At 38.3% G+C, this 16,852-nt stretch overlaps 1 protein-coding gene across 3 annotated transcripts in view; it reads right to left on the bottom strand.

Annotated features, from left to right (window-relative positions):
* The window catches only part of LAMA2 (laminin subunit alpha 2), a 681,429-nt gene that overhangs the window by 505,868 nt on the left and 158,709 nt on the right, over nucleotides 1-16,852 (bottom strand). For all 3 annotated transcript variants that reach the window (XM_069598353.1, XM_069598354.1, XM_069598356.1), the window contains exon 3: nucleotides 14,914-15,026. In XM_069598353.1, the coding sequence (XP_069454454.1) occupies nucleotides 14,914-15,026 (113 nt within the window). The remainder of the gene's footprint in view (nucleotides 1-14,913; nucleotides 15,027-16,852) is intronic.

Genomic DNA, 16,852 nt, shown 5'->3' with positions numbered 1-16,852 from the left:
TGCATTGGATACATATTAATGAAAGGAGAAATAGAGTAATGGGAAAAAATCTTCAATATCCAAAAAAAACTAAAGTCAGATGGAAAAATATAACAAAAATAAGACAAATAGAAAACAAATGGGAATATGGCATTTTGAACCCAAATATTAATAGTGATTGATATTAATGCAAATAATTAAATATCCAATTTAAAGGCAGTGACCACTAGATTGGCTAGTTAAATAAACAATTCAACTACATACTGCTTACAAGAGACACTTCTTAAATATAAAGACCCCAGAGTAAACCAAAAAATCTATATTGTTTGTGTAAACACTAACAAAGGAAGCCAGTGAAGCTACAAAAGCAAACCTTCCATATGGTAATGTATATGTTTCAATACTATGCTCTCATATGGAAGATTCACTTTTGTAGCTTCACTAGCTTCCTTTTTGTTAGTGTTTACATAATATAATTTTTTTGGTTTATTCTGTGGTCTTTATATTGAAGGGATATATGTTGTGAGTAGTATGTGGTTGAATTGTTTATTTATCCAGGGAAGTTGCTGTATAACACAAGGAGGTCAACCCAGTGCACTGTGACAACCAAGAGGGATGGGAATGGGTGGGGGTAAAGGGAGGTTCAAGAGGGAGGGGACATAATTTCTTCAAGTTGCATGCCAAGTGAAATTTACAGGTAGCCTTCAAATACCCCAAGCTGTTTTTGAACTGTTAAACCAGCTTTCTTTTCTTTTTTTTTTTAATATAAAATTTATTTAAAAAAATTTTTTTTTAATTTTTCTGAGCACAGAAGAATTGATGCTTTTGAACTGTGGTGTTGGAGAAGACTCTTGAGAGTCCCTTGGACTGCAAGGAGATCCAACCCATCCATCCTAAAGGAGACCAGTCCTGGGTGTTCATGGGAAGGACTGATGTTGAAGCTGAAACTCCAATACTGTGGCCACCTGATGCGAAGAGCTGACTCATTGGAAAAAACCCTGATGCTGGGAAAATTGAAGGCAGGAGAAGGGGACGACAGAGGATGAGATGGTTGGATGGCATCACCGACTCAATGGACATGGATTTGGGTGGACTCTGAGAGTTGGTGATGGACAGGGAGGCCTGGTGTGCTGCAGTTCATGGGGTCGCAGAGAGTCAGACATGACTGAGTGACTGAACTGACTGACTGATGGTGTATAAGTGGGCTTCGCTGGTGGCTCAGATAGCAAAGAATCCACCTGCAATGCAGAGACCTGGGTTCTATCCGTTGCTTGGGAAGATTCCCTGTAGAAGGGCATGGCAACCCACTCCAGTATTCCTGCCTGGAGAATTCCCATGGGCAGAGGAGCTTGCTGGGCTACAGTCCATGGGATCGCAGAGCTGGACATGACTGAATGACTAAGCCCAGCATATAATGTATAACTATATATAATTATTATAGTAAGTGAAAACTAGACACCAAGAATATAGTGGGAGAATACACTATATTCCACCAACAGGAGGAAACAGTCGTCTTTCATGTGTGGAAGTCATCAGACAGTTGTGAAATATTGCCCACGTTCAGTCTATTTTAGGCAGTCCTGTTCAGACTTTCCATAACAGAATCAGTATGATTTAAAATTTTTAACAGATAGTTTCCCACAGATATTTAACAGATCTTTTCATCATGTATTATTATCTCTATTTCTAAATAAACAATTCTCTAAGTTACTCCCTGGTTTCAAGAATCATTTCCCAGGGCAGTCATCTTGACACTATTTGAAAGAGGACTTGCATCTCCAAAAAATTTACATTTTCATGATGTTGCAAGAGTTTAGTTTATTAGCTATTTACATCAAAACACAAAATATCCTTTGTCTAGAATCTTGTTTAAACAGCACTCTGATGGCATTTTCCCCCTTATATAGATTTTTCCACTAGAAAATTTTAAAGTATCAATTAAAAAATTACAGTTCTAGACTTCTATGTTACAAAGGAAGACTTAAAATTTATTAAAATATGCTTTACCCCAATAAAGCTATAAATGTGGTAAAGTCACACAGATTACAACAAATATGACTGAAATTTAGAATCTGTTTAGTAAAAGGATTAGTAAGAAAACTTACTTCATGCTATTTAACCTGAGACTTAACGGAAAAAGCATACATTTAAAAATGCATAGCATGTTTTATCATAAGAAACATGGTAAGAATATTTCTTCAAGTATCAGGTTTAATAAAATTCTTATACTATGAACTGATGTTTTAACTATTTATTCATTCAATGATTTATTCATTTAAAATAAATCTATTAAATATAATATAAATCTATAGAATATCTCATATGTTGAGTACTACTCCAAGGGTTTAGAATGTGGCAATTCAAAAACAGAAAAGTATCTCACTCTTATGAAAATTTTAAAAGGCGAGATAAACAACATTCAACATAAATACAGATGGTCCTAGACTTACTATGCTTCACTTCAGACTTTGAATTTGGAACTTTTCCAGCCTTGAGATAAGTGGAATGATGCTCTCTTATGATGCTGAACAGGGCCAGGAACAGCAAGTCACAAGTCAGTCATGGGATCAGGAGAGTAAGAAACTGACAACACTTATAACCACACTCTGTATGCACACAACCATTCTGTTCTTCACTTTCAGTACAGCATTCAACAAATTACTGGTGAAATATTTAACACTTTATTATTAGGAATGCCTATGTCAGGTGATTTTTTTCAGTGTGTGTTCTGAGCATGTCTAAGGCACGCTCAGCTGAGCTATGATGTTTGGTAAGTTAGGTGTGTTAAACACATTTTCAGCCTATGATATTTTCAATTTGTTATTGGTTTATTGAAATGTGATCTCATCGTAAGTTGAGGAAAAGCTGCAAAAAAAATATGCAGTAAGTTAGGCAGCCACGTTAGTAAGTTAGACAGCCATCATTCCATAGCAAATACATGGGCGGGGGGCGGGGGTGGTGAGTAGAAACAGTGGCCTATTTTATTTTACTCGGCTCCAAAATCACTATGGATGGTGACTACAGCCAGTAAAATAAAAGATGCTTGCTCCTTGGAAAAAAAGCTATGACAAAACAAGAGTGTGTATTAAAAAGCTGAGACAGCACCTTGCCAACAAAGGTACATATAGTCAAAGATATGGTTTTCTAGTAGTCATGTACAGATTAAGTGTTAGACCACAAAGAAGGCTGAGTACCAAGGAATTGATGCTGACAAACTGTGGTGCTGGAGAAGACTCTTGAGAGTTCTTTGGACAGCAAGGAGATCAAACCAGTCAATCCTAAAGGAAATCAATGCTGGCTATTCACTGAAAGCTGAGGCTCCAATACTTTGGCCACTTGAGGTGAAGAACTGACCAACTGGAAAAGATCCTAATGCTGGGGAAAGATTGAGGGCAAGAGGAGAAGAGGGCAACAGAGGATGAGATGGTTGGATGGCATCACCAACTCAATGGACATGAGTTTGAGCAAACTCTGGGAGATAGTGAAGGAGAGGGAAGCCTGGCGTGCTGCAGTCCTTGGGGTCACAAAGAGTTGGACATGACTGAGCAAATGAACAAGACAGCCATGAATTTTATGAAGAAAAATAAAGCAGGGAAATGCGTTAGGAAGTAGGGAGGGGTTTGCAAGTTTAAATAAGATAATCAAGGAAATTCCTGCAAAGAACAGGATATTTGAGTAAAAATCCAAAGGAAATAGGGAAACAGACTATATGAAAATAGAGGAAAATGATTCCAGACAGAAGAAACAGCAAGTGCAAGAGATTTCAAGAGCCAGTAAAGTAGCCAGTGGAGTAACTGAAAAGGGGAGATTGAGACCAGAGATGAAAGCAGGTAAGGTAAAGAGCCTATAAATCCATGTGGGTAATTGTGCTTTTTCCATCAAGTGCCATTAAAGCTTTTGTGGAAGGAGTGATCTGATCTGATTTTGTAAGATCTGATCTGATTTTGTGCTAAGATCAATGTGAGTGCAGTGTTGAAAGTAAAGTGAAGGGGAGACAACCAGAACTAATGTTCTACACAATACAGACACTAAAGCTGGTAGTCACCTTTATTAGTGATTAAAAAGAAAGAAAGGAAATATAGCACCAAGTCGTGTCCGACTCCTACGATCCCATAAGCTATAGCCTGCCAGGCTCCTCTGTCCACGGGGTTCTCCAGGCAAGAATACTGGAGTGGGTTGCCATTCCCTTTCCAGGGGACTTCCCAACCCAGGAATTGAACCCAGGTCTCCCACATTGCAGGGAGATGCTTTACCAACTGAGCTACCCAGGAAAGCAGTGATTAAAAGGTCAGCACAAATTCATTTAGAGAGAGAATATGCTTTCTAATTAACCACATATCCTACTTGTGACATGAATCAATGATCTTAAAACAACACTGAAGTAAGGAACTGTGAATTTAATTATATTCTGCTATACTAAATAAGACATGTCATATATAGGATATTTTGAATGTATAGATTATAATCTCCACTATAGTTATATATTCATCAATTTAGCAGTGACACAAATAATACCAATAAAAAAATTCAGTGATTTGAAGAGCAATCATGAACCATACTTTCATCACATCTGCTGAATTCCTGACAGATGCTGAGTGCCATGAGGGATAGAAAGTCTGTGAACTCTGTCTTCAAGAATGTGCAATCTAGCAGGTCTCCAAGAGACAGATCAAACAGACTTTGTTGAAGAGAATCATATTCAAACAGGATTATGTAAATTTTGCCTGACTTTTTAATATATCACGTGTGTGTCTTCCTTATTTATAGACGCGTGTGTGCTCAGTCACGCCTGCCTCTTTGAGCTCCCATGGACTGTAGCCTGCCAGGTTCCTCTGACCATGGAATTTTCCAGGCCAGAATACTGGAGTGGGTTGCCATTTCCTAATTCAGGAGATCTCAGCCCAGGGATTGAACACACTTCTCCTCCATCTCCTGCATTGGTAGGAAGATTCTTTACCACTGAGCCATCTAAGAAGCCCTTTTATTTATATAATGGGATATTAAATGCAGGAATATAATTTACAACCCTTTTCTACCTGTTAACTGTACCTATCCTATGCTTTTCATGCTTTACTATTACATAAGGGATTAATTACATTAACAGTTCAAGAAAAAATGGTTCTATGTAATTCACAAGAGTCCCTGATGGTTCTGTGGTAAGGAATCTGAATGCAAACGCAGGAGACATGGGTCCAATCTCTGAGTCAGGAACATCACCTGGAGAAGGAAATGGCAACCCACTCCAGTATTACTGTCTGGGAAATCCCACGAAGAGTGAAGCCTGGTAGGCCACAGTCCATGGGGTCACAAAAGAGTCAGATATGACTGAGTGACTAAACAACAACATACTATTCACACAGATTTCAAAACTATAGTAATATTTGTATACAAATATTAATTCAATCTCCTCTAAAACATAGCTGTCTCTTTAAACTGTTAACCACTCTCACTAGATATGGTTCTATACGGTCAATGAATAAAATATTCAGGTCAATAAGATATAGAGTTGACCTCTGCAGTTGGAAGACAATCTTTCTTGACAAATGCATTTTTAGTTTTGGGGGATAAACCAGGAAGAGAAGGGAATTACTTATTGAAATAATGGAGATTCCCACATAACTAATCCTGTGGCGTACCTGGATTATATAGGAATGAATATAAATCTGTTTTTTAAAGGTCTTTTAAAAAGCTGCCCCTCTGTGTTTTAACCTACTTGCCAATCAACACCAAAGGGCAGGTCTAAGAAACTGGCCAGATTTTAAAAAGTCACAAAATGAGATTAGATATTCTAACACATATTGTAGTGAAAATCTGGTTAGATAGACATCTTATTAATCTTCACTTCCCTATTATTATCATTTAAATTGATGTATATTTTTCTTTGCCATTATACTGGGGATTTTTTTTTCAAGTTTAGGCGGATACTAGGTTGTTTACAATAACTGTAATTGTCAGATGGAATTTAGTTGTTACATTGCTATTATCCTTATTTCAATTTCTTGCCATGATGTTATAATATTTATTTTGCTAATCTAGAAATCAGGGTACCAGCATGATTAAATTATTTGCTCAATATATGATGTGAGTAAATAGTAGAATTGGGAAAAATTAATAATTCCATAGTAATAAAAACTTAAAACAATTTGTAAAATAAGTACCTACTTTCTTCTCAGTAAGTATTATATTTTTCTAGTACTTACCTTGAATGTTAAAACACCAGAGAAATTCCCCAGTGTAATCTGTAATGATGTAATCAAGGAAATATAATGGTGACTGCTATTTAAAATAGCAATTTATTAAAAGTATTTCACAGAGAAGCCAACTATATATCGATGACAAAAAAATTAAAACTGGCACTTGTTGAAATTCATGCATTTCAAAATAAAAAGAAGAACTAATAAATGGTCAAACCTCTTGCCAAATCAATGGCAAATAAACATTTAGTGATATTTACCTATTCATTATAAAACTGATGCCCTTGTCTCCCAGCTGAATAATAGCCATATAATGATGAATAACCTCTTAATCCTTCATGCTGTAGGTTAAAAAGACTGAAGTTATGCTATTTTGAAGACATGCTGAAGTGTAGTAGAAAATGAGATCTGTTTTATGACAAAAGAGATGTTGGCCATACTCTCCCATATAAGTGAGAGGATAATCTGGTATTTCTTGAACCCAAACAATGTATGGACCCCTTGAAACTATATACCAAAAATTTTCCCTAAATTAGGTCTTCAGATACCAATTTAGTAAATACTAGCATAGTTTGGAGTCTGAATTCAGACAACTCAGGATGAAATTCCAGTCCTACCTGTAACAGGCTTTATTAAAAGGCCAAGTCACTTAACTTTTGCAATCCCTGTCAAGCTACCAGCCACATTTTTCACAGAACTAGAACAAATAATTTCAAGATTTGTATGGAAATACAGAAAACCTCGAATAGCCAAAGCAATCTTGAGAAAGAAGAATGGAACTGGAGGAATCAACTTGCCTGACTTCAGGCTCTACTACAAAGCCACAGTCATCAAGACAGTATGGTACTGGCACAAAGACAGACACAAAGATCAATGGAACAAAATAGAAAGCCCAGAGATAAATCCACACACATATGGACACCTTATCTTTGACAAAGGAGGCAAGAATATACAATGGAGTAAAGACAATCTCTTTAACAAGTGGTGCTGGGAAAACTGGTCAACCACTTATAAAAGAATGAAACTAGATCACTTTCTAACAACCGCACACAAAAATAAACTCAAAATGGATTAAAGATCTAAATGTAAGATCAGAAACTATAAAACTCCTAGAGGAGAATATAGGCAAAACACTCTTAGAAATAAATCACAGCAGGATCCTCTATGATCCACCTCCCAGAATTCTGGAAATAAAAGCAAAAATAAACAAATGGGATCTAATTAAAATTAAAAGCTTCTGCACAACAAAGGAAAATATAAGCAAGGTGAAAAGACAGCCTTCTGAATGCGAGAAAATAATAGCAAATGAAGCAACTGACAAACAACTAATCTCAAAAATATACAAGCAACTTATGCAGCTCAATTCCAGAAAAATAAACGACCCAATCAAAAAATGGGCCAAAGAACTAAATAGACATTTCTCTAAAGAAGACATACGGATGGCTAACAAACACATGAAAAGATGCTCAACATCACTCATTATTAGAGAAATGCAAATCAAAACCACAATGAGGTACCACTTCACACCAGTCAGAATGGCTGCGATCCAAAAATCTGCAAGCAATAAATGCTGGAGAGGGTGTGGAAAAAAGGGAACCCTCCTACACTGTTGGTGGGAATGCAAACTAGTACAGCCACTATGGAGAACAGTGTGGAGATTCCTTAAAAAATTGCAAATAGAACTACCTTATGACCCAGCAATCCCGCTGCTGGGCATACACACCGAGGAAACCAGAATTGAAAGAGACACATGTACCCCAATGTTCATCGCAGCACTGTTTATAATAGCCAGGGCATGGAAACAACCTAGATGTCCATCAGCAGATGAATGGATAAGAAAGCGGTGGTACATATACACAATGGAGTATTACTCAGCCATTAAAAAGAATTCATTTGAATCAGTTCTGATGAGATGGATGAAACTGGAGCCAATTATACAGAGTGAAGTAAGCCAGAAAGAAAAACACCAATACAGTATACTAACACATATATATGGAATTTAGGAAGATGGCAATGACGACCCTGTATGCAAGACAGGAAAAAAGACACAGATGTGTATAACGGACTTTTGGACTCAGAGGGAGAGGGAGAGGGTGGGATGATTTGGGACAATGGGAATTCTAACATGTATACTATCATGTAAGAATTGAATCGCCAGTCCATGTCTGACGCAGGATGCAGCATGCTTGGGGCTGCTGCATGGGGATGACCCAGAGAGATGTTGTGGGGAGGGAGGTGGGAGCAGGGTTCATGTTTGGGAACGCATGTAAGAATTAAAGATTTTAAAATTAAAAAAAATAAAAATAAAGTCTCAGCATTCTTCAACTATTAAAAGGGATAATACTAGCTACCTTATAGGCTAATTGTGAGAAATAAATGAAGTAATAAAGATGTTCACATTTTCTGTGTTGCCAATGCATTATAATATGCCTTCCTGCAGCTTTGCTCCTTAGGTGAACAGGTCCTAAGAACCTATTCAGTTTGTTACTCCAAAGCCTGAAGCCAAACAAGAGGTCTAAAGTCCTTTCCTGTCTGTGGAATTCCCGTACAAAATCTGGTAACAAAACCTGTTCAGCTTTTTATATCATTAAATCATTGGCTAAATTAAAACCTTGAAACAAGCAGAAATAAGGATTTATTTCATTTTGTAGATTGCTTTCCCCTTCTCTTGAACACATGATGAGTTGATTTACAGGCGGTAAGAAGGGCTGAGGTGAATAAGGACATGGGTGGGCGCCATCTTGGGTTATGAGGCCATATGGGGACACATCTCTATACCACTTCCACTAGGTGTATTTCAGACAGCTAAATCAATCTTATAAACTTATTTCTGCCACTTGTTTTGAAGACTGAACCATAAAAGATGTCTGAGTATTCACTCAACTTAAGGCCATTAAACGAAAGAGGTAAATGAGAGAACAGGAAAACACATCCACAGTACCTCTTGAGATACCATGTGGGGATGTATGAGGGGAGATGCAAAGAAAATGGGAAAATATCAATAACTTTACTGAAAAAAATGGGTTTTCAGATGCACACTTTGACCTGCAGAATAATGATCAGTATGTTGAATAAAAATGATTAAGTAAAAACTCATGATTGCATCATTCAGTTATGAATTAGAAGGAAAAATGCTGCTATTTTTAATAACAAATACAGACATACTTTGGAGATGCTGCAGGTTCAATTCCAGACCACTGCAATAATGTGAATATCTCAATAAAGTGAGTCATGTGAATTTTTTTGGTTTCCCAGTGCATATAAAAGTTTACATTATACTGAAGCCTATTAAGGGAGCAACAGTACTGTGTCTTAAAAAAACAAAATATCATATCTCAATTTTAAAATACTTTATTGCTAAAATATGCCAAATATAGCTGATCCTTCAGTGAGTCACCATCTTTTTGCTGGTATTGAGTCTCGATTGGAATTAATGGCTGCTGAATATCAAGGTAGTGGTTGCTAAAGGTTGGGTGGTTGTGGCAATTTCTTAAAATAAGACAACATTGCTGCATTGATTTACTCTTCCTTTCATGAACAATTTCTCTGTAGCATGCAATGCTATTTGATAGCATTTCACCCAAATGCTTTCAAAATTGGAGTCAATCCTTTCAAATACTGCTGCTACTTTGTCAACTAAGATATGTGATATTCTAATTCCTTCTTTTGTCATGTCAACACTCCTTATGACATTGTCACCAGGAGTAGATTCCATGTCAGGGAACCAGTTTCCTTGGTCATCCATAAGAAGCAACTCCCCATCTGTTAATCATGAGGTTGCAGGAATTCAGTCATATCTCAAGCTCCAGTTCTAATTCCAGTTCTCTTGCTATTTCCACCTCATCTGTAGTACTTTCTCTACTGAAGTCTTGAACTACTCCAAGTCATCCACTAGGGTTAAAATCAACTTTTTCCAAATTCCTATCAATGTTGATATTTTGAGCTCTTCCTAGGCATCACTAATTTCTTAATGCCATCTAGCATGTTGAATCCTTTCCAAAAATTCTCAATTTATTTTGCCCTGATCCATCAGAAGAATCACTATCTATGACAGCTGTAGTCTTACAAAATATATTTCTTAAATAATAATACAGAGGAGTTGAAATGATTCCTTGATCCATGGACTGCATAATGGATCTTGTGTTAGCGAGCATGAAAACCACAAAAATCTTACTATACATCTCTGTCAGAACTCTTGGGTGACTAGATGTGTTGTCAATGAGCAATAATATTATGAAAGAATCTTTTTTTTTTTTTTTAGCAATAGTTCTCAACAGTAGGCTTAAAATATTCAGTAAACCACCTTGAAAACACCTTGTGATCATCTAGGCTGTGTTGTTCAGTTTATAGAGCACAGGTATAGTATTAACAGATGCATGATTCACATGGGCCCTGGGATTTCTGGAATTGGTAAATGGGCATTGGCCTTACCTTCAAGTCACCGGCTACATTAGCCCTTACAGGCTAAGTGAAAGTCGCCTGTCCTTTAAAGATTTTAAAGCCATGTATTGACTTCTTGTCTCTGGCTATTAAAGTCCTAGATGGCATCTTCTTCCAATAGAAGATTATTGAAAATCTGTTGTCCCCATTTTCATGATTATCCTCTGCATAACTTGCTGCCACTTGCATCTCATCTACATCAGCACTTGTTGCTTTACTTGACACTTATATGTTATGGGATGCCTTCTTTCTTTAAACCTCATAAATCATTCTCTACTGGCTTCACAGTTTTGTTCTGCAGCTTCCTCACCTCTCTCAACCTCTGCACAATTGAACAGAGCTAGGGCGGTGTTGGAGAAGACTTTGAGAGCCCCTTGGACTGCAAGAAGACTCCAACCAGTCCATCCTAAAGGAGATCAGTCCTGTGAGTTCATTGGAAGGACTGATGCTGAAGCTGAAACTCCAATACTTTGGCCACTTGATGCTAAGAGTTGACTCATTGGAAAAGATCCTGATGCTGGGAGGGATTGGGGGCAGGAGGAGAAGGGGACGACAGAGGATGAGATGGCTGGATGGCATCACCAACTCGATGGACATGAGTTTGGGTAAACTCTGGGAGTTGGTGATGGACAGGGAGGCCTGGTGTGGTGCAACTCATGGGGTTGCAAAGAGTCAGACACGACAGAGTGACTGAACTGAACTAAACTGAGGGCCTAGCTCTGGATTAGGCTTTGGGTTAAGGGAAGGCTATAGCTAGTTTGATCTCCTGTCAATATCAATAAAATGTTCACAGGTCAGCAATAATGCTACCTTGCTTCCTAATCATTTGTGTATTCATTGCAGTGGCACTTTTAGTTTCCTTTAAGAACTTTTCCTTTGCATTCAAAACTTGACCAACTGTTGCAAGAGGACTAGCCTTCTGCCTATCTTGGCTTTTGACATGCCTTTCTCACTAAACTTATTTAATTCTAGCTTTTGATCATAAAGTGAGAGATATGCAACTGTTCCTTTCATTTGAACACTCAGAAGCTATTGCAAGGTTATTAACTGCAGGGTTAGTAATTTCAATGTTGCATGTCTCAGGCAATAAAAAGGCCCAAAGAGAGGAAGAGAGATGAGGAAATGACCAACTAGTGAGCAGTCAAAACACATGCAACAGTTACTAAATTCATCTTCTTATATAGGTCCATGGTTCATGGACCCCCGGAAGTTGTAATAGACCTTGCTGGTCCACTCCCTCCCACCTGACCCGGCTCATCTCACAGGGTCTGGGTGAAGAGCTTTCTCCCCACTACTTGCAGCACCAGGTTGGCATCTTTGGGGAGCTGTGGCTTTGGCACCTGGAACACAAGGCCTCTTACCATTGTGTCATGAGCGTGTCAGAGGCTCTGTCATATTCTCTGCCTATAGGGTAGCGAGCATTCCTTCTGTTGCCACCATACCTAGGGTGAGTTCCACAGAAGGAAGGCTGCCAGCTTCCTTCACCTTCATATCCCCTGCCCTAGGGTACCAGAGCCTAGGCTTCCACGTCTGGCTCGGGCAGAGTGCCAGCCACCTTGTAAACACCTTTACAAGCAGCCACATTTGGGGAAATGGAATGGAGAAAAGGACACTGAATGAGAAGTCTCATCATCTGGGCGGCAGTCTTAACTTGGCACAAGCCAGGGGTGCAAGGGTATTTCTTCCTCCACCTGAGTCACAGAATGAAGATGATGCAGAGGAAAGCCACAGCTGACTCTTACAATCATGTTGCAAGAATGAGAAAAAATCCTTTGTGAGATCAAGCCCTGAGCCTTTGGAGTGGGAGTGTGGACTCCAAGACCCTAGACTACCAGAGAACTAACCCCAAGGAGTATCAAACAGTGAGAACTCACACAAAGGAAACCACTTGAATAAAAGACCTGGCAGCACCTAACCACCCTGTGCAGGACACCTCATCTAAACAAGCTCACTGCAGGTGGGTTCTTTACCACTAGGGCCATCTGGGAAGCCCTTACTCATTTTCTACTCATCAAAAAAAAAAAAAAAAGTTGTAATAGCAACATCAAAGCTCACTGGTCACAGATCACATATCAAATATAATAATAATTAAAAAGTTTGAAATACTGTAAGAATTACCAAAATATGACACAGAGACATGAAGTGAGCAGAGACAGTTGGGAAAATGGTGCCAAGAGACTTGTCGGCCACAGAGTTGTCACAATCCTCCAATTAAAAAAAAAACGCAATACCTGCAAAACACAATAAAATGAATCACTATCAAATGAGCTCTGCCTGTTAACACTACTGTGGTTGAGCTCAAAGAATAGTATACATGATCTGAGCAAATGATATTAATAGTTGAGTGTCTTGCTCCATGTGTGACCTAAAAGCATAGGTGGAGAGTAAACCTGAGCAATGAAACATCACTATTTATTGATTCTCTATCCCAAGAGATGAACCAAGACAATAGACAGCAGACTCATTACTGACTGGAAAGTTAGACTGCAACTTTTAGTGACCATATGACAGGGGACGACTGCTGTGACTGGCAAAGGATGAAGCTGTCTTTATCCAGAGAGGGATGAAGTCCGTTTTGACCCTAGGATTTTAAGGAATTCATGTACAAGATTTCACTAAAGCATAATTCATCAGCGTAGTAGTTTGCCTGCCTTCCCCTGATTGTACTCTGAGACTTCCTGACAAATACTATTAACTCGAAGCTACTATTCAGTTGCCCATATGAGTAGAAAATGAGCAAGGGCTTCCCAGATGGCGCTAGAGGTAAAGAACCCACCTGTGATGCAAGAAGATCCCCTTGAGGAGGGCATGGCAACCCACTCCCTTATTCTTGCCTGGAGAATCCCAAGGACAGAGAAGCCTGGCGGGCTACAGTCCGTGGGGTTGCAGAGTCTGATACAACTGAAGCGACTTAGCACAATGAGTAGAAACAAATCCACACCTGTGGGCAATTGCTACAGTACTGAGTCCCTGCTACTACCCTGCTGCTCAGGTCAAAATGAGTTCCAGATAGGTGGAAAGACTGTCTGCCTTGAGGCCCACCAAATAGCTCTTTGTGATTCTTGGATCTGGGGACCCTGGCCATAATGGGCCCTGAACCTAAGGGGGACAGTTTGTACTCCCATTGATGACAAACAGCATCCATTAGGGAGACGCCTGGGGCCCATCTGGCCTCCTGAGAATGTAACTAACTCCCATTGGCTGGTGCATTCCTCCACTGTGACCACACGTGAAAACACAACCTCTACAGTGTACAGTGTCTGTCATTAGCTATTTTAACTACATCTTCTCCACTAACCCCAAACTCCTCTGCTGTTCTGCGTCCACAGTGTCAGGGAGGATTGGCGAGAGTCTTTCTTGTGCTGACTGCAGAGAGTGAGGGAGGAATAGGCTGACTTAAAGAAGCCTTCTAGGCTCAATATTTCCAGTCTCAGCCTTCAGTCAATCAAAGAAAATTTGTATTTGGAATAACAGTAAAATACAGGAACGTTCTTTCAGTTTCCATCCTATTTGCAACCCTAGATAATTTGGGCTTATGGTTATTCTTGACTAAACATTTCAACCTGAGCTGAATATGGTGAACAGAAAGGAGAAAGAAATTAAGCATAGAAGGCACCTAGACCTGTGTGCCACAAACACACAAACTCCAACATCAACTTTTATACATCTACAATGCTTGTTACATCATTTACTGGCCCAAGTTTAAGAATCAACTGCCACAGCTTGTTTAACTCTCAGTAATGAGAGGCAATTTACTCAAGAGCCTTGTTATCCAAGAATCTTTTAGTATATACACCATGAACAGAGTAGTAGCACTCTATTAGTTTAAAAGTTAAAATATGAGAATTCCCTGGTGGTCCAGTGGTTAGGACTCCACACTTTCATTGCTGAAGGTGCAGGTTTCATCCCTGGTTGGGGAACTAAGATTCTACAAGACATGTGGTGTGATCAACAAAAATAAAATCTAAATGGTACTATTATATTTTTTGTGAAATTTTGTTGATCAATATTCTTATCATTAATCCTAATTAGTTAGAGGGTTAATTAGTCAGCTCCTAATTCAGCTTTAAATTCCTCATGTGAATTCATTTTAATTGTGCTTTAGAAATAAATGCCAAATATTTTTAAATAACAATATACTAAGTGAATAAGTCCTTTTGTCACTGTGTCAAGAAAATAATGGAGGGTAATAAAAGAGCATCGTTTCACCCAAGAACTAGTAAGTATACAAAATAGTAAATGCAAATACAATTTCAAAGAAGAAAATAATAAAATCAATAAATAAAAAGAGGCACTATACCTGCTGTAAATCCAGCGTAATTGTAACATAATGGTATTCAATTCCATTCTTAATACTGGGACTCTGCCACCAAGTGTTCTTGCCATCAATAGCATTTGTAATCGGGTGCCTCTCTATTGAATCAGCAGCAACATGAAAGAAGAAAAGATCATATAAAGAATTTATAGCTGTTTTTACAAGCAAAAAGCAAAACTAAGTTAAAACCATCACCATATGAATGTCAAACATTAAAATAATAGAAACAGAGAGCAACTGGCTTAATGTAGACTTTTTCACAGCACTCTGCAAGGTAGTATGAAATGGTTAAATACTTAAACTATATGAGAAGATGCTGTTCAGCACTCTGGCTATCAACTAAAATGAGCAACTTTAAAGATAACTACAGAAATTAAGTGTGAAAAAATAATATTGAAATCTAATTGATGTGTCAGTCATTCACAGAAGCAAAAACTCTACTGTTTGAGGTGGCTCTAGTATGCCATCAACTTTGTGAACAGAAACATAAAATCCTGAATTGTGGTTGAAAGGTACTTGAAGATTTGCCCTTCTGACACATACATTATTACCAAGGCTTGGGCAATTCAATATGTATCTGGTTTTAATATAAAATGCTGTCAAATCCATCCTATGAGGCTTTTTGCAGTCAGTCCTCAATCTGCCAACTTTGTATGTAAACCATTATTTAAAAATAAAATGAAAGATACTCCAAATCTTCCATTCAGGTTGATACCCATTCATCCCCATAATCATTAACAGTGGGGTTCTGGACAATAAAGACAAGGATAGGACAGCACAATAAAGCATGGGTCTTCCCTGGCCTTTACTCCAAACAGATGAGAACAGGACCTATTGTGAGAAGTAAAGCAAGACTGGAGACAGAAAAGGGGAGGTGTGGATAATTGTTGCCACCTCCCTTGACAGTCCGTTCTTACAGTTCCTTCCTTCTTATAATCCTCAAAACTCCCGGATTCCTTGCTTCTCCCACTTAGTTCCATGCATCTCGCAACAGCAACCACTGCCTCTGGAATGCCAAAATTCTTGTTCCTTTTTGGTTTGCAGTCATTCGTTCTTGTCTGTTATCTGTGCTACTTATTTCCCAAGTAATACAAGTTCTGCTCCTAATCCGACCCAGCTCAGGAACGGGTGAGGAGGCAGGAGTGAAAGGCTGTTAAGGATGTTCCTATTTCTATTCCCAGGGCTGCAGTAAGAGTTCTTAACTCCCTAACATCCCACTCGGAAGTCAGCCTATTTGCGTGCACAAATGTAAACGGGAAGAGGTTAGCTTCCCTGTTACTCTCTGGTAAATATGGATTAATTATTTGGAGTGTCAGTCCTGAGAACTTTTATAACACTAATCCTTTGGAAGGTTGCTTCAAATGAATGGCTTAAGAATATTCTTTTATTAGAACATAATCTTTTTTGCAAATTGAAGGACTATTTCAAATAATAAACAAACCATATCACTATGAGTAACAATCATGGACTCTCAATCTGTGGACATAATGCAGTAATATACCCATGTGTTTTAAAGATATTCGAGATGAAACCACGTAAGATTTGAATCATGAAGCTCTGGAGAATGAGAAGCTGGATAGTCCACCTGGATCCACCATTTAGCATTTAACTGCCCATGGACAAGTCACTTAAACTCTGTGTCATTATTGAAGTGAGGATAATAAAACTCTATTTATGGTACAAGTTTCCAAAATCTTAACTTTCAGAAAAAGTTAAAAAAATATATATGTGAAAGAGATTTGTGGAATTGATATGACTCCAAAATATATACCAATTGTGGAGTTATATCACAATTTGTGGTATAACTCAAATCAGAGTTACAGTTCTTTATTTCCCCAAGTAATAGTAGCATCCAGACTAGTGTTGCTGCTACGGCTATTTAAGATATCATCACTTGTTTCATAAAATGGAGGATGTTTAAAAA

This window comes from Ovis canadensis, chromosome 8 (assembly GCF_042477335.2).
Source record: "Ovis canadensis isolate MfBH-ARS-UI-01 breed Bighorn chromosome 8, ARS-UI_OviCan_v2, whole genome shotgun sequence".
Taxonomy (NCBI): Eukaryota; Metazoa; Chordata; class Mammalia; order Artiodactyla; family Bovidae; genus Ovis; species Ovis canadensis.
Note: the sequence above shows the minus strand (reverse complement) of the source record. Positions and strands in the feature narration are given on the sequence as shown.